The 20,613-nt window shown below is 53.6% G+C and overlaps 1 protein-coding gene across 1 annotated transcript in view; it reads left to right on the plus strand.

The window, feature by feature from the left end:
* The window catches only part of LOC136005864 (hydrocephalus-inducing protein homolog), a gene marked incomplete at its 5' end in the record, with an annotated part of 43,039 nt that overhangs the window by 5,753 nt on the left and 16,673 nt on the right, over positions 1-20,613 (plus strand). Inside the window, 8 exons of the mRNA XM_065663757.1 lie at positions 336-460; positions 1,851-2,052; positions 3,576-3,702; positions 11,378-11,467; positions 13,346-13,510; positions 14,879-15,031; positions 17,879-18,117; positions 19,222-19,462. Of these exons, the coding sequence (XP_065519829.1) occupies positions 336-460; positions 1,851-2,052; positions 3,576-3,702; positions 11,378-11,467; positions 13,346-13,510; positions 14,879-15,031; positions 17,879-18,117; positions 19,222-19,462 (1,342 nt within the window). The remainder of the gene's footprint in view (positions 1-335; positions 461-1,850; positions 2,053-3,575; positions 3,703-11,377; positions 11,468-13,345; positions 13,511-14,878; positions 15,032-17,878; positions 18,118-19,221; positions 19,463-20,613) is intronic.

Below are 20,613 nucleotides of genomic sequence, written 5' to 3' on the forward strand. Positions count from 1 at the left end.
GCATTAGGAAAGTTTTAAGTGAACTACACAAAAAAGCAGAATTCTGAGTAACTGGATTGCACGTGTGCAGAGGTGAAGAGCTGAGAACTGAGAACTGGGTGCAGAGTGTGGGGGGCTGGGGTCGTGGTATACCGCGGGATCTTCTGAGGTCTGGTTCTCTTTCAGCAGGGAGAGTCACCCGCTCTATTTCTGATCCTGGATGTTCTGGTTTTCTTGTACCGACTGTGGTTTGCTTGCTCCTTGCTTGCACAAGTGAGCTGAAGCGAACTAGACTGCAAACTTAACGGAGGGCCCGGATCTCCCATACAGTCCTGATCTCTCTCTTTGTGTTGCAGCCCTTTCTCTGTGGATCCCTCCATTGGGACTCTTGGCGTTGGAGAAGCGATGGAAGTCACGGTGGAATTCCACCCACCAAAGACCGGTGTTTATACGAGTCCAATGATCGTTCACTATGACACAGGTAAGCGCATGGTGCACCCTCCGTGTGTCCTTCGAAACAGAGCGGTGTCTGCGCTGTCTGTCATCATCTGGTGGCTTCATTGTCCTGTTGAATGCCTTCTGCAAGGTTCCTTCACGCTGAGTAGAGCAAAGCTCCCCTGCTGGCTGCCAGATATTCCTGTGCTGGAATATTTCAGCCTGTAACAGAAGAAACTCACAGCAGGGAGCCTGACTGAAAAGGAGATGGCTTTTAACGTGCAAGAGAGCTCTCTGAAGAGCCTGCAACCTGTCCCCTAGAGCTCTCCTGACGGGTCATTGCTTTTCATCCCGATCTGTTGTGTTACAGTTCCCGGGAAGGCCTTTGAGGTAGAGACCCTCTTCTTGTGATGTGCTGCATGGGTACAGTTGGTGCTGTGCTGAGAGCTGGGCCATGCTGAGGACTTGTGACCAGGAGGAGCAGTAACTGTGGCAGCGGTAGCCATTAGGGTGCTCTGAGCTTTGCTGTAGCCTGGGAATGATTCTGTAGAAACCGCCTTGTTAGCAGCAGTTCTTTAGTGGTGAGGTTTATGAGCAAGCTGCTGCTAGGGCTGGCTGGAGTCAGTAATGTGAGGGTGCAATGATGTCTGAAGGTAGGTCGTGAACACCACCTTGGAGAAACACTTTGAAATGGCTGTGCTGCTGTGCGTGTTGCTCTGGTGCTGGAAGTAAGTCTCCAGCCTTCCAGAGGACACTTACCCTAGTGAAGGGACTCACTTCTCCGGTGGTGAAGTGGTAACAGCAGCACGTTTGACAAGGAAGAATGTGCGGGCAGTGGTGAGGCACCTGGCTGTGACCGTAGCAGGAGCCAAAGAAGGAGTTGGCAGATGGATCCGAGGGCCCAGTAGCAGCCTGTTGAGTGCAGAGCTCAGCACAGAAGCTGCTCTGTAGTTTCCATTGTTGTTTCTGCCCTTCTCCATTGCATTTCAAATGCTCCCGCTTGGGTTCTGAGATCAGAGCTATGCCCAATATTTCAGGACCAGGAGATGAGGATGACACGACACTGGGGGCATCTCCTGCCTGCAGGAGACCCTGGGCAAGGCATGGCTGAGGTGGCGCTCCTCAGCGTCCCTGAGTGACTTGGATGTAGAATTCCCTGTGACCTGAGTGGGATGGCAGCCCAAAGGGCACCCGGGCACATCTGAAAAGATACATCTCCACGAACGACCCTCAAAATAAGGTGCCTAAGGTGGTGGCAGGACATCCTCATGCTGTAGCATGTGCAGCTGTCAGGATATGCTAAGTGTCCTGATCCGGGGAACTGCTTATGCAGCTCAAAACTGCAGCTCTTTCTTCTGTTGCCTGCAGATTGCTCTGTTCCTTGTACTTCCGTCAGCAAGTGAGATGAGGCGAGACTTGCTTTTGCTTTGTTCCAGGTGAAGATGTTCACAAAAGCCTTTGTGGAACAGCTGTAAATGTCAACATCAGGCTTGACAAGAGCTCCTTGACAGTTGAGAAGACTTCTGTCACGCTGTCAAAGCTAAGATCCCTGGTCATCCAGAATCAGAGTGCCATCACGGCCCACTTCCAGTGGAAGCGTTTTGTTGATCTGGAAGAGGAGGAGCGGCAGAAGCTGAGGTTTGTTTGAGAGATTCGTCTCAGAAAGATAGATGCCCCAGGGGAAAACTAACACACGGTCTCAGAGGGCTGTTGGGGCTTTTGAACGGATTAGGGCACGTAAACCCATGCACAGCGTGGAGCTTAACCATTGCCATTGCAGTCCCAGCCATGCTACAGCTGAGGATGATGTTTTGGGGAGAGAAGGTTGAGTGCAATCACTGGATTGCTTGAGAGGACAAACTCACGTTTGGGAGCGGCAAACTATTGAGTTCAGAGATCCGTGCACTACGGAGGGTCCATGAGGCTGAGGAAGGTGTCAGCACTCGGTACCTGGGACTGCACTGAGCAGTAGCACTGAAGAGCTGCAGGTGGCACAGCTACTGTGATACTCTAGCAGTTTCTTCTTTGATAAGCTGGCAGGCTCCTTTTCCAGTCACAGGCAGGGTAGAGTGCTTGGTTGGCCCAGAAGGTGGAGGCCGTCCTGCCGTAGGCTGGGGAATTGCCTTTCAGTGTCCTGGTTTCTGGCCCAACGAGGTGTTTCTCCCCTTCCTCATAGGCTGGGCAGATGTGGAGGGCTCTGCGGGGAAGGGAGGGCAGCCAGGACTTGGAAGTGCTTTTGGGCTTCAGCAACCTGTGTCGTCGTGGTGGTGAGAGGTGGGGCAGGTTCTTCCAAGGGTGTCTCTGGCGAAGCTTTGAAATTGCCATTTTAGGCAGCAGAGAAACACTCACAGCCTGGGGGGATGAACTGGAAATGACACTTTAAAGCTTATGTGACTTGGGCAATCCTTGTGCGACTTCTCAGGCTCAGATGGGTGCAGATATACAGGAGTTAGTCTGAACCCAGAGCTGATCAGGAAACTGCCTTGAACTGCAGCACTTTTCAAGGGCTTTGAGCACATCAAGTTCAGCGTAATTAGGTCAGAAATGCCTCAAAGGCCAGAACTAGTTTTCCACTGTTGTCTGTTTTTAATGACACAGTGTGTGAGTTCTGTGCAAACGCACTGAGTTAAAAGAAAATCTCGTGAGCTTGCCTTGATTCTTCCCTGGACCATTTCTTTAGCATCTCTCCCCACCTGCCTGTCTCGGACTGGACCCTGGGTGATCCTCTGTCCCCTCAGAAGCCACCAGCTTTCCCCAGAGTTCACTTCAACCTGATTTTTTACGTATGAGACTTGCTGTCGTGCCAGTCTCTGTCCTTGACTCTGAGCACGACGCTTGGTTCCTCCTTACTCGTAGTTTTGGGGATGGTCCAAGGCCACCGTCCTGCTGTCAGAGAAGCTTTTGAGATCTCAGAGGAGAGAGGGCCTTTTCCTGAGAGGAGGCAGTGCAGGAGCCTGTGTTGGGATGTGACCCCAAAAGAAGGTGTCCCTCCTGCAGCGCTTTTGGGGATGTGATTCTGGCCTGCTGACGGAGCTTGAGTTGAGGGCTGCTCATGCCAGTGTGTGGAAGCCCTCCTCATGCACAGCATGTGCGCGAGGCTCAGTGTGTGTGCAGCAAGTAACGTCCTTGCCTGTTTCCCTTCTCTTTGCGTTTGGATTTAGCTGGGTGATGATCGTTCACACGGCGTTGCCTCGATTTGCTGCACGTGGAGCTTTCCCCTGGTCCCCCAGTGCTGTCACCCGCTGGTTCTTCATGGCCAGGGGACTGGAGCGTGAAGGGGGGACAGCAGTGTGCCAGCAAGGAGCAACCGCTCTGCAGCAGGGCTCCCCTTTCATCTCCCGCTTGTGGTCTTTAAACACTAGAATGATTTCTGCTGCAGCCGCCAATAAAGGGAGAGGTCAAGTGCATCACAGCTCTGCAGTGGAGGCCAAAACGAGGGAAAAGATGAGGTGGTTCAAGATTCCACGTAGGGTTTGCATTCAGAGATGCTGGTCCTGACTTCTTTACTAGGTGATGCTGGGCAGAGTCCCTTCGTCTCTTGGCACCTCTGTTTTCATGCTCAGAAACCCATTTGTGTCACTGAAGTGATGGGATGCCCAAATCCGTTGCTTTGCTTTGGAAGTGCACCGGGATCCTCTGGTGGAAGGCAGTGCAGATACTGTCTCCTCACCCCTGTGGGTGCAAAAGGGAAGGGGAAAAGTGTGATGCTGGTAACGAGCAGCTGAAAGCCAGTTGCTTCTCCCCTCCCAATGCAGGAGGCTTTTTCTTGAGGGCTGCCAGCTTTAAGAAACCTCTTGTTAGCTCGTCAGTGAGGAGTAAAACTCCTTGCTGTGCTGGGAAGAACGGCAGTAATGGGATCCATGTGGGAGCCTGTGTCTCAGGGTCAGCCCTGTGCTGAGCTGCTGCTCTTCCTCGCCGAGTGCTTTGCTGCTCGTGCACTGACACGACAGGCTTTGCAAATCTGCTGCTTATTCAATTATCTGCTTGGTTCGTCTCTCCCATGGCACAGGCTGCAGAGGCTGGAAGAGGACAAGCTGGTTGATGTTCCTACGGAGCACGGGCTGGTCCCCCCTCTCAGAGAACACCCTTCCCTTCCCATCTGCAGCTCCCAGAACCAGGGGACAGAGGTGCAGGGAGGCTCCATGCCTTTCTGCAGTGATATTTTCACCATTGTGCCCATGGTAAGTGATGGCTGAGAACCTCCCTTCCTGCTGCTCCTCCTCCTTCTCATCTCTGAAGGAGGTCCCTTGGCAGATCCCACATCAGCTGCTTGATGTGCCAAGAGAGGAGACATCCGGTTTCTGGTGAGGCTAGGGGCACTTATTGCAAAAAGCATTTCTGAACAGCAGCAAGAGCCGACCCCAGGCTGGGCTCTGCTGCAAGGGCTGTGAATTAAGGGCACTTCATGAGTGTCCTCACAGTGTTCAGAGGTATCAGTTATTCTCCGTAAGGACACATTCCCACGTAGCGCGCGGGGCTGAAGAAAGGACACTGGTGCACTGTTAGTTCACATACTGACCTGCAGAATGCAATGGTCCTGGGTGGAAAGGAGGCCAAATTGAGCCCAAGCACAGCAATCCCTTCGTAAAACCTGGATTTATACCACGTCTGAGTCTCCCTTCCAGTGTCGTCTGTGAGCCTGGACACGAGGCTGGCAGGTTTAAACGGGCTTTTTGAGTTCTACTGCAGATAGGTAGAGAAAACTGCTCACTTTCCTGGTGATGCCAGCAAAAACCCCATGGCCTTCAATCAGCCAGAGCCTGCCTTCTGAGTATTTGCATGGTCTTGAGATGAAGAATGGCTGCTGTCTGAGCAGCACAGCATCCCTTCTCGTCTTGGAGTAAACCCTGGAATAATCCCAACCTCTTCTTTCTTTTACAGTGGGTGAAAGTAGTTTATTTTTTCTATTTTGTTTTCCGAGGAAGGGGCTGCTGTTCTCTTCTTGGTTGCTCCTGCAGCCCATGTAAGGCTGAGAGGTGCCTTTCCTTAAACCAGTTGCAGGAAGTGAGAGCCTATAGAAACCAGGGATGCCTCCTGAAATGTGTGGCAGGGCTTCCTGGGACTGAGCACTAGTGCCAGGATCCTCTGCGAGAGCAGCAGAGAGTTGCAGAAACTGGTAGCGTGGCCCAGACTTAAATCCGCGAGCAAGAGCTCAGTCTCTTCTGAGGGGAACAAAATGCCCCTTCTGGGTGCCAGTAAAGGCGAGGGACTTTGGAAGCTGCTGCTTCCAAGCTCTCCTGTAAATCCTGTTGGCAAGCGTTGCTTGCTCCTTGCTCTTTGCTGATGCTCTAAATAAAGGCTTCCAGGGCTGCAGTGGAAACAAGAATGTGATGTTTGAAGATAAATGGTTTGCTGTCACTTCTGTTTCAGGAGGGAGATGTCTTGCCCAATTCTTCCCTTGAAATCAATGTGATCTTTAAGCCCGAAGAAGCCAGAGTCTACCAAGAGACAGTCTACTGTGACATCTCAGGTACAGCTCTTTCCTCCTGCTCCTGTTCCCACAGAGGAGGTAGAAACACTCTTCCAGCCCACTCGGACCTCATGTAGTTCTGGAGGGCTCAACAGGGCAGTGCTGGCACACGCCGCTGTCCCCGTGGTTCCCTGTGGTCTCCTGTCGGAGGCCAGGGCTCAGGATGCCTGGCTCTGCCTTCCTGATCCCAGAAGTGACCAAGCAGTGAAGGAATAAGCTTTCCCGCCATGGCTTTGCCAGCATTTGCAACACAGCTTTAGTGAAGGAGCACCAGGCCTCTGTAGACCAGTTACCTCCAAGATGAGTCTTTGTGGCGTGGCTCTCTCCTCCTTCTCGTGCTGCTCACTTTGTGTGCAGAGTAGGCTGGGATGGCAGTGAGAGCTCATCCAAAATTTGAGCCAGGATTCAGGCACCTTAGGCTGCTTCAGTGGCTGAGAGCAGCCTTCAGACTGAAGATCTTGTGCTCTGTCATCTCTAGCAAATGTAAGGGAAAGGACCCACCTTGGAGTTTAGCTGTAAGCCTTGAGGTCTCGGTTGCCTTTGCACCAAGGGATGTGCACGTTAGCAGTACATTTATGGCTTATGTGATCTGCTCAGTGAGAAGGCTGGTTTCCCATGACTGGAGAGAGAGCCTTCATCGGGGACTGGAGAGATAAGACAAGGGCTGATGGGTTCGAGCTTAAACAGGGGAGATTTAGTTTAGATATACAGAAGAAATTCTTTCCTGTGAGAGTGGTGAGGCACTGGAAGAGGCTGCCCAAGGAAGTTGCTCCACCCGTGGCAATGTTCAAGTTCAGGCTGGAAGGGACTTGAAGCAAGCTGCTCTAGTGGAAGGTGTCCCTGTCCATGGCAAGGGGTTGGAACTGGATGATCTTAAGGTCCTTTCCAACGCAAACCATTCTGTGGTTCTCTGAGACACCGGCCCAGGGGGTTGGTTAGAAATGAGAAAGCAGCCCCAAGGCGTATGTCCTGAGGGACGAGATGGGTCCCGTATCTTCTCCTGGAGCATCTAGAGCTGGTTCCATCCAGCCCAGGGACCGGCAGCAGCACTGAGACAACCTGGAAAGTGCCGCGTAGCAGAGGAAATTGCACTCACAGAGATTTCCCTCCACAGGCTGTGAGACCAGGCTGCCCCTGTGCATCAGTGGGGAAGGCGTCGGGCCCCAGGTCCAACTCAGCTGTGACCAGCTGAGCATCAGGGAGGTGACTGTTGGCTCAAGCCACAGCTACAGGGTGAGCAGGACAGGGCGCAGGGCATGGGGTGGATCCGGATGGCTCCCGGGCAGCAGCGAGCCTCGTGGAGCTGTGGGATGGGTCTGAATCAACTTGGTGGTGCTGAGCAGGCGCTTGGCACTGCAGGTCAAGTGGAGTGCTCTGTGTCAGGGGAATAAGCCCAGAGTGGCTCTGTTTGTGTGAAGTTATCCCTGCTTTGCATGGAAAAAAACCCCGAGGCAGAACTCGTCCTGTTGTATTTGGCAGCAGCGCTCAGCATCTTCTGCCTTTTACAGATGTTAATTGCTATACTAGAAAAGAAGTGAGCCTTCTGTAAGCAAAGAGGATTCCTCATGTATTTCCATGTTGCCTTCTCGCTGCTGCTGCAGGTGTTCCTGCTCAACAGAGGAGTTACTGAGACGCCCTTCAGCGTGGTCCCTCCGGAGAGAGCTCTGGGCTCCTGCTTCACCTTTGGCCCCCGGGAGGGCATGCTTTTGCCTTTTGATCATCAGGCCATCTGGATCTCCTTCAATGCCAGTGTCGTGGGGCAGTTCACAGAGGAATTCCAGTTCAATGTGAAGGGATCCCCTGAGCCTCTGACGCTGACTGTGAGGTGAGGAGGGTTCTAAGAGCTTGGCGGCCACATCTGTAGCTCTCTCTGGGTAGTCATCTCCCACCTACCTCATTGAGAAAGAAAAGGCTTGTCTGAGGTCTTGATCTTGGCTCTCATCCTGGCATCCCCACACTAGGAGCCCACACTAACCTTGACTCCAGTTTGATGCTGACTCCTTGCGACCGCAGCAGCAAGTGAAGTGGAATTGTCAGCAAGAGGGAGCCATGGAATAGGTTGGGTTGAACACACCATTTGCTGTGGTCCTTGATTTTGAGCTGAGAGGCAGAGCTGGCATTGGTTGGCATCAACCATGAAATAAATTAATGGGTGTTGTGCAGCTTCACGTGGTGATTCAGGTGGATGTTGGTGAGTCCTGGAGTTTGGAGCCTTCAAGTCTGCTGAATTTAAGGGCAGGTGAGGAGATGCGGTGTGTTCAGGTTCCGTTATGCCTGCAACTACTTGAAAGGAGGATGGAGCCAGGAGGTGGCTGGTCTCTTCTCCCAAGTAACAAGGGAAAGGACGAGAGGAAACGGCCTCAGTTTGTGCAGGGCAGATTTAGACTTGATGTTAGGAACAGTTTCTCCCCGAAAGGGTGGTCAGAAGAGACTGCCCCGGGCAGTGGTGGAGTCACCATCTCTGGAAGTGTTCCCAAACCGTGTAGACGAGGCCCTTAGTGACACGGATTAGTGGTGGGCTTGGCAGCGCTGGGGTGACAGTTGGACTTGATGATCTTAAAGGTCTTTTCCAGCGTAGATGATTTGACGATTCTGTGTTGGGTGGTTTAAGACGTGTTGCTCTTGGATGGGTCAGCTGGTGCCCTGGTGGTTGGCTGATATTTTCCTCCAAGATTCAACTGTCCGCTCTGTTGAGCTGTTGCGGCTCTTGTCAAGGGATGTCTGGGGCTCCCCCGGCTTCGTGTCTCAAAGTCCTGCCCCCATAACGATTGCGTGGATCAAGATCTTCTGAGCAAGGTGTTCCTGTACTCCATGGGAAGAGCGGTTCCAGCTAAGAAATGCCAAAGCAGGAAAGCTGTGGCTGGGAAGGGTAGTTACATTGAGTGTGCTTTACTGGGGACACCCCTGTGTCCAACACATTACAGATGGGGAAACTGAGGCACGCAGCCATCACTTGTTTGGTGTCCTTCCTCAGGCCATCAACAACCTGGGGGCATACCCTGCATGACACTGTGCCCCAAGCCCCACAAGCAGCTATGGGCTGCTGACCGCTTTGCTTTGGCTGCCTCCCGTCCACCTGGATGCTGTGCTGAGCATGAGGGTGAGGGCTTGATGTGAAACCCCCTGAGGTTCTCAGGCTGGCTTTTACCCACCGGAACGGTAAGGAAAGCTGAAGGCTTTGCAGTTCTCTTTAACCGAGGCCATGTCTCCTCTGCCTTTGTCCTCACAGTGGCTGTGTCACTGGGCCGGCGTTTCATTTCAATGTATCGTCCCTCCGCTTCGGTGAAGTCTCCTTTGGTGAGTGTGCCCTGGGCTTGGGCTGCAGGGTGGGAGGTCTGAGCCTTACCCAGATGGAGCACTTGTCCAGGACAGCATTGTCACTTGTGTTCCTCCATAGCCGCCTTCAGCATGTCAAAACCAGGACTGCCAGCTGCTAGGCAGTATTTTGCCATCATGAGATCAAACAGACCCAGACAGAATGGCACAGAGCCAATTGAATGGTTCAAATAGAACGGAGGGAGTAGAAAGTCAGTGTTCTCTGGTGTCCTTCACAGTCAGTCCAGCCCCAATCTGCCAGTCCCCAGCAACAGAATGACTGTGAAAGTTTTTCTTGTCCGCGGCCAACTGGAGAAGGGAGTTGAAGGCAAGTTGTAGGTGCCCTGGGTGAATTTTGCTGTTGTGAGGCAAGGGCACCATTTACCCACCTGACCATTAGCGTGAGAAATCAATTAGTGCTGTGAGGCCAACTCGTTGTCAGCTCCCAGGTAACATGGCCAAGCAGTAGCTCCGCATTGGGCGCCCATGTCTTCAGACATGGGCTCCTCCTTCCCCACCAAAAGCCCAGCTCTGCTGACGCAGCTGGCGGCTGTGCACCCAGAGCTTCTCCACTGAGATGCAGATTCTGGTTCTCCACCTCAGTCTCGCAAAGGACTTCTCACTGAGATGGTCTCAAGTTTAAATGTGAACTCAACCCCCCAGATCAGCTGCGATTGTGTCAGTCGCTTCCATTATGGAAAGCAAGTACCAAAGCTGAAGCCATGTCAGCCTTTGTGGGGTAATGAAAGGCGGTGTGCAGCATGGCCGTTTGTCCCCACTCCTTTGGGAGGGTGAGACACAGGTCCTGCTTGTTCTTGAGCAAGCATCAGGTTTGCCTCCAGTGAAGTGGGCCGTGAGCTGCCACAGGCTCAGTCTCGATTGTCCCAAACCAGGAGATGCACCGAGGTTCCTGTCTGGAGAAACTGCTTCAGAGTGCTCTGCATCATGCTGTGGCTGCCAATTTCATCTTTCCTTTCCTTTCCTGGATCATCTCTTTGATGACAACATACTGCTTTTATCTCTCGAAAACTGTGGGAGTGTTTGTGGAGTTCACAGGGACTTTTCTGGACTGACTTTTGAGAGTAAATGTTCTGGATGCACCGTCATGGTTGAGAAGGAATTGGTGCTGGTCTGGGGGAGGTGAGAGCTCCTCACAGTTAGAGACACTTGTGTCAGAGTGGCATTTCTGTGTGACAAGCGTAAAAGGGACCGTAATTGACGACGACTTCCCCACAGAGCTTCTCAATCAGCTGTAATTGCCATTGAAAGGAGGCAAACTCCAAGCGCAGTTTTTTATCACCGCAGGATGTACACCCCAGGAGTCACGGGATAATAAACTCCTGTTGTGTCCTTTTCCCAGGCTTTCCTCGCACCCTGTGCTGCCGCCTCACTAACACTTCCTCGGTGCCCTTCAACTTCAACCTTCGCATTCCTGGGGACGGCTCGGGAGCACCCAGCGTGACCAGTTTTGCTCAGGTGTCAGACAGCACTGGTCCGCCGTGGAGAAAGCAAGCCCCAGGTGCCAAGAAGCCAGCTGAATTTACTATCAGGCCCTGCACAGGGACCATCTGCGCCAAGGGACACTTGGATATCCAGGTACGCGAAGAGTCCAGCCCTGTGTGCTTCAGAGGTGGAGCTGGAGCTTCGGTGGCATTGAGGGGGCTTTAGCACTGCTGGCTCTGAGCATCCTGCGAGTAAGAGTTGGGCACTAGTGTTGGGCTCTACATCTGCCCTGGCAACGCAAAGCGCATTCAGTAATTCAGGTATTGTCCAAAGACTTCTGTTACTGCCAGAGACTGTGCTCTACACATGAACCAGCAGAAGAATTAAAGGCAAACATCACAGAATCCTAGCCTGTTTTGGGTTGGAAGGGACCTTACAGCTCATCCAGTTCCAGCCCCCTGCCATGGGCAGGGACACCTTCCACCAGACGAGGCTGCTCCAAGCCACATCCAAACTGGCCCTGAACACCGCCAGGGATGGGGCAGCCGCAGCTTCTCTGGGCAACCGGTGCCAGGGCCTCAGCCCCCGCACAAGGAAGAACTTCTTCCTGATACCTCATCTTCCTCATATCTACTAAATCCTCCCTTTCCTTGCTGTGGAAGGAGATGTGGAGGGCACTGCATATGGCCGATGGGTTTTGGGAGTGATGAAGTATTTGATGCTCTTGTCTTCCAGGTCACCCTGTGCTCCAACACCGTGAAGAGATACAAGCTGGCCCTGGTGGTTGATGTGGATGGTGTTGGCAGAGAGGTGTTATCACTGCCCGTCAGAGCCAGGTACCAACGCTTCCCTTGCAGCCCCTCTTCTTTCCCTATGCATCTGCCAGAAGCAAGTGGTGCTGCCTTGCGTAGAGCTGGCTGGCTCCAGCTCCAAACGAGGAGCATTGCTCAATGAGCTAGTTCTGCCCAGCTAGACAGGAGAACAGCAGCGCATGGAAAGCAGTCCATGATGAGCAGCACTTGTGCTCAGGCACAGGCACGGCCCAGGGCCTTCTCCTACAGGAAACTGTGATTATATTCCTTATCGGCCTGCTCTGGGGGCTTGAGGTGTAATGTTTCCAAAGGGCCGCCTCTCCTCCTTCCTGCAAGTGTTGGACTTGTGCTGGGTTGTGGCCAGAATCCAGGACTGGTTTGGGCCACAGCAAGCAGCTGCTGCAAGCTGTTGTCTGCCTCAGTTAAGGAGGGGCCGTGCAGACGGGCAAGGGGCTTAGGGCAGGACTGGTGAGGGAAAAGTAAAGGCGAGATCTTGTGACAGACAAAGTAGTCCTTGGTGTGGAAGGTGAGCTCAGGTTTTTGTGCTTCCGTCTGGCTCTGCTGAGCATTGATGTTCTCGGAGTTAAGCTCAAAGTTGTTCTTGCTTCAGCCACATTCAGGCCTGTTGTGCTGCGGTGGGCGTCAGTTCAACGGCAAGAGGGATGCATTTCACCGGTGCTGTTCCCTCTCCCGGGCAGAGTTGTGCAGTCAGTGCCTGGGCTGCAGTTGTGTAGAACAAGTGCAAATGGGAGCAGCTGGCGTGCGGACCCGTGGGGAAAGGAGCAAGGCAGCCACAGGGCCTGGGAGAGGGTTATCGCTCACGGCGCAGGGCAGGTGGTGGCCTGCACCCTGCGTTGCTGGGGTAAAGGGCTGGATTTCAGGCAGGGACACAGCGGTGTTTTCCCTGAGACACTGGAGTCTGGTGTTCCTGGAGCCTTGGCGAGCGCTGCTCCTCGGTGGGAAAGCTCCCTCAGAGCTCACACCTCGCTGGGGGCCATTGAGAGGGTCCTTGCGAGCCTCCTGGGGCAAAGGAGGGGCAAAGCTGACCTGGGACAGGGCACCGTGCTCTGCCTGGGCACTGAGCAGCTTTTGTGATGCTGAGACTCAGGGTCTGCCCCTCTTTTGCAAGAGGTTGTTGGGTAAAAAGAAGTTGAAGGCTGTTTCTCACTGTAGGCGTATCAAATGTCTATTTGACGGTGACAAATGGGTCGTGCTCCATTTGGTGCTCATTGAGAAGTAAACAAGTAAGAAACGCTGTGTCAGAATCTAATTCCCTTTTGCTCATCTCTCTGCCTAGATGTGTAATTCCCCCGCTGCGAGTGCTCCACCCGGCTCTGACCTTTGGACGATGCTCTCTCAAAGTCCCTTACCAGCAGATGCTGACCCTTGTGAACGACAGCAACCTTCCAGGCTGCTACTGGGCTCTTCCTCAGGTTTGGCATCGCATCTGCCTCCTGCCTCCAATGTCACCTAGGGGTTTGTTAGGGAAAAACCGGGTTTGGTTAAGATGTTGCTGGTTTGTATTCAACCCTAAAGGTTTGCTGGGAACAGGAAGCTACCTGAATGTCAACTTCAGGAAGCAGCTTAAACTCTCCAGGAAGCAGATTATATTCTAGTCTTCGGGATGCTTTCAATGCGGGAGAACTTGTAGGGTTGTGAAAAGCTGCTGCAAGGAGGCTGCCAGCATGGGACGGGGGGTTGTGGAGGCAGCAGCTGTTGGCCCCCCTCGGGATGCTGAACCCATACATGTCTTGCATCTTGAGTTGTGCCTTTCTGCTTTCTCCTAGGCATTTTTAGACACGTGTGTGAGTTGGCGTTGTGGTAGATGTTAAAGAGTTGAAAGTTTCCTCAAAGGTCAGTCTGAAGCCGTGTTTGGTTCTGTCCCTTATAGGAGAACAAGGATGCTGCTGCTGTGTGGTACTCCAGCCCTGAGCCCCGTGGGATTATCCAGCCTCAGAGCTCGGTGGAGATCCCGTTCACACTGGAAGTCCAGGTGACGGGAAAGCAGGACACCGTTGCTCGTGTTGCGGTGTTTGGGAGTAAAGAATCCCCACTGGTGAGTGCTGGGGCAGACGTGTGCCTTTGTGCCTCTCATCTTGGTGGGATGTAGAGCGTACAGGGGTTCTTCCAGGGAAAATGATCTATGGCTGTTGTCTACAAGGAAAGAAGGCATTCGTGGCATAAGCAACACTAATGCCTGGAGAAGACATGGGACTGAGTGACCCTGTGCCCGGTCAATCCATCCTCAAGGCGCTGCGCTCGTGCTCGGCTGCTGCTCGCAGCCCGCAAATGCTGGTCAAAACCTGGCTGGGTGTTGCCTGCACAAATGGGAGTTTCTGGGTGTCATTTCCTCTAGGTCTGCCTTATGGCTTGAGTGCAGCTTCGGGAGCTGGTAGCCACATCCAAGCTGGCCTTGAACAGTGCCACGGATGGGGCAGCCATAGCTCCTCTGGGCAGCCTGTGCCAGCCATAGCTCCTCTTGGCAACCTGTGCCAGAGCCTCACCACCCCTCACAGGGAAGAGCTTCTTCCCAGGATCCCATATTGATCACCACCCCCCCCCGTCAATTTAGAGCCGTCCTTCCCTGTTCTGTCCCCGCAGGCCCTTATCCAAAGCCCCTCTCAAGGTTTCTTGTTGGCCCCTTTAGGCACTGGAAGGTGCTTTAAGGTCTCCCCAGAGCCCTCCCTTCTTCAGGCTCTACAAGCCTGGTTAAGGCTTGGGGTGTTTGGAGCTGGGGAAATCCCGCCAGACTGGATAAATTCTCATTGGTTTTAGTGATGTGAGAAGGGGGTTTAGCAAAAGGATCCACATTCCTCCTCCGCTAGTTTGTGCCCCTTCTGCAGGAACAAACTTTTGGGTCTCAGTCTGTCAGCAGAAAAAAATACTGCTCGAATGATGCAATTAATAATGAATGTCTTGGTGCAATAAAGAAGTAATACCAGGAATGCACACAAGCACAAATGAGAGGCAACTAACTTGCATGATCTCTGCTGAGAAGAGCTTTGCTTCCAGCCTCTACTGGTTTTCACAGGAGAAGCTTTGGGAAGGTTGAAGAAGTTCCTGTGCAGTGTGGCTGTGCAGCCGCAGCAGTCAGGGAGGGTGGTTTATGGCATGATGGAGCAGTACAAGGAGCAGGCGTAGGCACAGAGTAGCGGAAGGAGAGCTGACAGCATGGAGGAGGTGTGAAAAGCATGCGTGGGAGATGGGGGTTCTGTATCCCCTCATAATGGGATCTTGTGGCTTTCAGATCCACAGGGACCACTCCAGGTGCCACCTTTGCTCCAGCCTTCCTGTTTCAGCCTCACAACCCTGACAGCTTCAAACAGTCAGAATTCCCTCAGCCTACGAGCCCCCTTAGAGCTGTCCAGTCATTCTAAACCTTCCCTGTTGTTTTTTTCTCTTTCCTGCCTGCCTCCTGGAGCAGGAAATCCATTTATTGAGCACTGGAGAAGGACCAGTTGTCCACGTGCACCCAAGTGAGATAAATTTTGGCAGCATCCAAGTTCTACAAGATGCTTCCCGGACCCTTCACCTCTCCAATCAGTCTGTCATCCCCACATCCTTCTCGGCAAAGATGGTAAGTGTCGCTGGGGCTGTTTTCCAGAGCAACTGAGTGGCCCATAGCAGCCTGTGACTGGAGCACTTATTTCTATGCAACATTTCCACGTCACTGAGATGTGTCTGAGAGAGAAAGCCAGATGTTCCATCCGAGTGCAGCAAGAGGAGCCTGGCTCCGGGGGCACTTGTAGCTGGGGCACCCGTCAGTAAAACAGAGTTTGCATAGATGTTTGAGCAGAAAGGAGTTCATTTCTGCAAGTTCTCCCTTTATTTTGTGGAAGGCGTTTAGCTGTGAGAGTCTTTGTTTTTGGAACTGAGAGGTCTGTCCTCAAGGCGCTTCGGGTGAAGTGGGTTTCACACCTCCTCGGGGGTCAAACCAGCTGGGTTGTTGCCCAGAAGCAGACTTGTAAGGGTTGTGTACCTGCAGAGCCTGTGTGCTCTGTAACATTGTAGAGCATGTGGCTGCAGAAAGAGGCTGTTTAATTCCTGGAGGCGGCAGGGTGGAACAGGCTGCGGAGCAGAAGGAGGTTGTGGGGTCTTCTGACAGGGGCTGATGCAGCCAGGAAGGGCTCGTATGCTGGGTCTGGGGGGTGCTCCCCACCGGAGGGGCGTCTGTGAGGGGCTTGAGAGGAGGTTTGTTCTTCTGCAGGCTGGGTTGTTGAAGTTCTGGAGCCGCTTCATGCAGGCCTGTGGCTGGGGACTTGGTTGTGTCTGCGCATGAGGCATCCAGCAGGGTGTGAGAGCACAGGCTCAGCCCCCTGGGCAAGGAGGAGGGGGCTGAATTTCCCTCCTGCTGCTTTTCCAGGCATTTGGGGGTTAAATAGAACCTCAAAGTGGGGGATTCGCAGGCAGCTTGCTTTGTCCACACCATAAAAATCTGCTTTTGACCTCTGCAAAGAGCAAGCACCCCAGTGCCCTCAGCAGCTGCCTCCTTCAGTGCCCTTTCTTACTTGCTGGTAAGCAAAGCAATTGTTACTCTGCTCGTCAGGGGAAAGCAAACATGTCCTGTTGCGCTGTGCCTATTGGCAACTGAATTACAGAGGGTTAGAAGTCTTCAAGACAGCTGTGCTTCTAGAAGCAAGCTGAGAGCTTTTCCCAAAGGCAAAGCAGGAGCAGTTTGGTTCTTAAATGTTGCGCTTGGCAGCAGCTGGGCAAGCCGTAGCCGTGCCCTGGAGAGCCGCGATGCGCAGAGTGGTGTCCCTGGCCTCCCCAGCCTGGCAGGGAGGGCAGATGCGATCATGGAGGGGTGAGCTGTGGACAGGGAGCACAAATGGAGACAAGCTCTGCCCCTTGATCCCGTAAAACATCCCGTTGACAGTGCTCGGGGCAGAGGCTAAACCACAGTGGTCCCCGTGCTTGTGCTGAGGAGATGCTGATGCTGAGGAGGCAGGAGGAGGCCGGTTGTTGGCGGGAGCATGTAGCCAGCCTCAGGCTCTGATCTCCGCCTCCTGCAGGGCTCGGGGTGCTTTTGGGCTGTTTCCTGCCACTGGCTGTTTGTGTGGATAAGGAGCAGCTTTGAAATGAAGAACAGAGGGTCCCCCCCACCGGGAATGCTGAACCACCTGGGACAAGGCTCTGCAGCCAGCTGGTGCAGGACAGGGTTTATTTCCCCTTCATGAGCAGCCCTACGAGGACAGTGACTCAGCCTGACTGAGAATGGGAATGCTGTTGTTAGAGCTACGGGAATGGGAATGCTGTTGTTAGAGCTACGGGAATGGGAATGCTGTTGTTAGAGCTACGGCTCTCGCTAGAGCTACGGCTTGATCAAGTGCAGCTGCATTTGTAACGTGGAGTTCTGCTTCCTCTGTCACTTGTGCAAGGCCAGAGTGACCAGATCACTTCAGTGACTCATCTGTAAACAGATTCAAGAGAGCTGATTGTGGTGTCTCCTCAGTCATCCCTTGGGGCAGCTATCCGTCCCTTCCTCCCTCTCTCCTTCCCTCCCTCCATCCGTCAGCTGCACACTGGTGTCCATTGTAACCAGATTGTGGAAGCTTTCATTCACGATGGATGTCTGTGCTGGGATAAGATTCTGATTATCGTGGTGAACTTCTGAAGTGGTGGATCCCAGCCCTTACTGGTTACTCAGGAGCTCTGATGCCCAATAGTACAAGAAGCTGCTATAGGGTCAGAAATAGCCACTGTCTTTGTGCATGCAGTGCATGCAGCTACGGCATCATTTTGCGGCGCACTCAAGGATAAGCAAGTAGCAGAGATGTTATCAGAGGTTGGGTATTTGTCTTGAAAGTGGGGGTATTTTGTAGCGTGGCTCCAAGAGGTTTCTTGTCTCTGAGACACAGGCTGGATTGGGGGCAGGCAGAAGCTGACCTAGAAACCCAAGGGAATGTGTCTCGGCAGAGCCTTGTGGCCCTGGCAGGTCTCCTGTTCAGCAGTGCACGGTGCTGCCCCTTGGAGCCAGAGCAGATGCTGACTGAAAGAATGAGGAGAGGATGCAAATCGTCCTCCCCTGGCCTGGGCTGTTGGCGTGGGCTGTTGGCCTGGGCGGGCCCAGCAGGGCTGTGCTGGGTCACGCCAGGGAGTTGATGGTCTGGCTCCGTCGAGACCCCCATCCTCATTCCTCAGGAATAGTTTCTGGGGTACAATTTTCTGGCGGGCTTGTTGCCAAGCTTTGATAAATGAGCTTTGTCAGGGAGCAGACTCTCAGATTCACGTTTGGAGCGGAGCTCTCAGGGCTCCTTTCCAAGCGAGCTGCCCTGTGTCAGCACGAGCCAGAGAAGCTGTACATGAATGTCAGTGGAATCTTCACACCCACTGGCTCGGTGTGAACGTGTTGCCTGGGCAGGCCTTGGCTGGTGGCAGCCAGGTCCGTGGTTTCCGTCCTAAATGAGTGTTGTTTGTCTTCCAGGCTGGTGCAGACTCGTGCTGGACCGTTGGACCCAGTCAGGGAGTGATCCCTGCCAAGGCCGAGGTGTCTCTGGCTGTCACTGCAAACTTGGATGACACAGAGCAATTCAAGGACGAGGTGGTGCTGTTCATTGAGAACAGTCGTGCCTACGTCATCCCCGTCCAGGCTGTTGGCGTTGGCACCACGATTGTCATTGACAAACCCTTTGGCCCGGAGCTCAACCTGGCGCCCTGCTTCAGGTAGGGAATCTCTCAGCTCCCACTTCCCCATGGGCTCAGCAAGGAGGAGTTCTGCTGCAGTCCCTCAAGCTTCTTCAGTGCTCACAGTCCTGGCTCTGCTTCCCTGAAGCCACAGGGCTTCCTTTGGAAACATTTTATGGCCATCTGCAAGTCAGTAGGTACTCTGAAAGCCACCGAGCTGGAGAGCAGTTGCTAAGTTGTTGCTGAATTGTCTTTAGTCATAATCCATTTGTCTCCTCACTTTATCAAACAAAGATTTGGAGGAAGAGAGCAGGTCCTGGAAGCCTCCAGCTGAGAAATGCTGCCTTACAAGTACAGACATGTTTCTCTCTGCAGTGATATTGCTTGCTTTGCCATTCCGTCTGGAGTAAGATCTCAGAGCAGCAGCAAGCCTGGGCAGTAGCTTGTTAGCAGCTCCTCGACTGAATGAATGGCGCTGGTTTATTTCCCCTCTGGCCAGGAGCCCTGGAGGAGCAGCAGAATTTCTTTGCCCTGTGTCATCCCCCAGTTGGCTCCCATTTGGCTCCCATTTACCTCTCCCATTTGGAGAGGTAAAATACGCACCCACGAGCCCTCCACGTACGCAGGGACATCGCAGGGAGGCTGGTGCTTGTCCAGAGTTTCCTGTGCTCAGTGCAGCCACAAGCTGGCTGCACAATGGAGGGGACAGTGTCCGTGTGATTCATGTAGTTGTCTTCTGCCCCCCTTTATGTCTTTGCCCGCGGGCTCAGTTTGGAGCTGTTGCCATTGCTGTCGGCTGCAGAGCCGCCACCAGAGGGTGGTACGTTGGGGGCAATGAGGGTTGGATGCTCCCTACGAGACGCCTCAGAGGCATGAACAACAGCTCCCAAGGGGAAGGTGGAGTGGCAGCGAGGCTGTTCCTCCAGCTACTTGCATGTGGGGCCGGCTCTTTACGAAGCTCTTCCTTGCTGGAAGGGTGCCAGCAGAGCAGCTGCTGGATGGTGACAAACCTAGGGGCAGCCAAGGTCTGGCTTTTGGTGAAGCCGAGTGTGCAGTCAGGTCGTGCCCTCAGGGTGCTGAAGCTGGGTGACCAGTGGCAAATAGCAGCTCCCCTGCCATTTTGTGTCTCTGCTTCTCCTCTAGCCTGGATCCCTGCTGTTACCGCTTCAAGATGACAAACAAAGGACGACGCACCCATCTGCTCTATTGGACCACAGAAGGTGGCACCACACTTAAGCAGCGCAAGCGTCTCCCTCGCATCAGTAAGAGCAAGGGCAAGGTTTCCTCCTGTGGCCCCGTGCTGAAGCTTCAGCCGCTGAGGACGGAGCTGATGCCCGGCCAGACAGCGGAGGTGGTGCTGAAAGGCTCCTGCAGCACCCCCCAGGTGAGTTCTGCATCAGGGCATTTCTGCAGCCCCTTGACATTTGCCTGAGCAAATGGGCAAGTGCTTCTGAGAACCTGGTTTCCTGCCATAAGTTACCGTGGCAGCACCAGTTGCTTTCCATGCTCGCCACCATCAGTTGCTGAGGCTTTTTGAGTTCCATGGCTACCATAAAGCCAACTTGGTGGTAGCAAAACATGGCCTGAAGGCACTGTCGCCCCAGGCTCTGTCCAGCATGGCCTTGTACCCTGCCAGGGATGGAGCATTCACCACTGCTTTGGCAACCTGTGCCAGTGCCTCACCATCCTCACAGTGAAGAACCTCTTCCTTGTATCTAACCTGAACTCGCCCTGTTTGAGTTTAAGTCCATTACCCCTTGTCCTGTTGCTGCAGTCCCTGAGAAGAGTCCGTGTCCGGCATCCTTGTAGGCCCCGTTCAGCTAGTGGAAGGCTGCTCTGAGGTCTCCCCGCGGTTTCTCTTCTCCAGGCTGAGCAGCCCCAGTTTTCTCAGCTGGCCTTAAAGTTAGAGGTAGACTGGGAGCCCAGGCAGAAAGTAACTAAAGAAATGGCCAGTTGTCTGTGTGGGGAAGCAGCGAGTGAAACAAAACACCCAGGAAGGTAGGGAGTGTCTGGGAGCAGCATTGATTTTCCTCTGTAGACAGACACGGGCCGGGAGCTTGTCCGGCCCGGAGACCGGGACGAGAGAAATGAACCCAGTGTGCCAGCTCTAATGATCCGAATGATGTCCGTCCACATGGGAAAGTGTTCCAGGGATCATTAGAACTGAGAGCTTGACTTGTGTCAGTATTCCCATCAGCGCTCGCCCCGCTCCCTCAGCCAGCCCCCGTGTGCCGAGGGCAGGCAGGTCTTGCAGCACCCTTGGGTTGCAGCTCAGAGGGGCAGATTTCAGCAGGGTCACTGAGTGTTCTCCTCCCTGGACCCTTCTCTCCGGGGGAAATCCAGCTCTGCAGAGGAGCTGCCGTCTGACCCCGGTGTGCCTTCCCTGGCTCCAGGAGCACTGGGCACAAGTGTTTAAGTGAATGGGGAATAAATGTGCATTAAGCTCCTGCTGCTGCTAGAGTTTGAGAGGTGTTTTAAAGGATTGCCTGAGTGGTAGCTTGAGGAAGACTTGATCCCTCAGCTGGTTGACTCCGA

Source organism: Lathamus discolor, chromosome Z (genome assembly GCF_037157495.1).
Source record: "Lathamus discolor isolate bLatDis1 chromosome Z, bLatDis1.hap1, whole genome shotgun sequence".
NCBI classification, from domain to species: domain Eukaryota; kingdom Metazoa; phylum Chordata; class Aves; order Psittaciformes; family Psittacidae; genus Lathamus; species Lathamus discolor.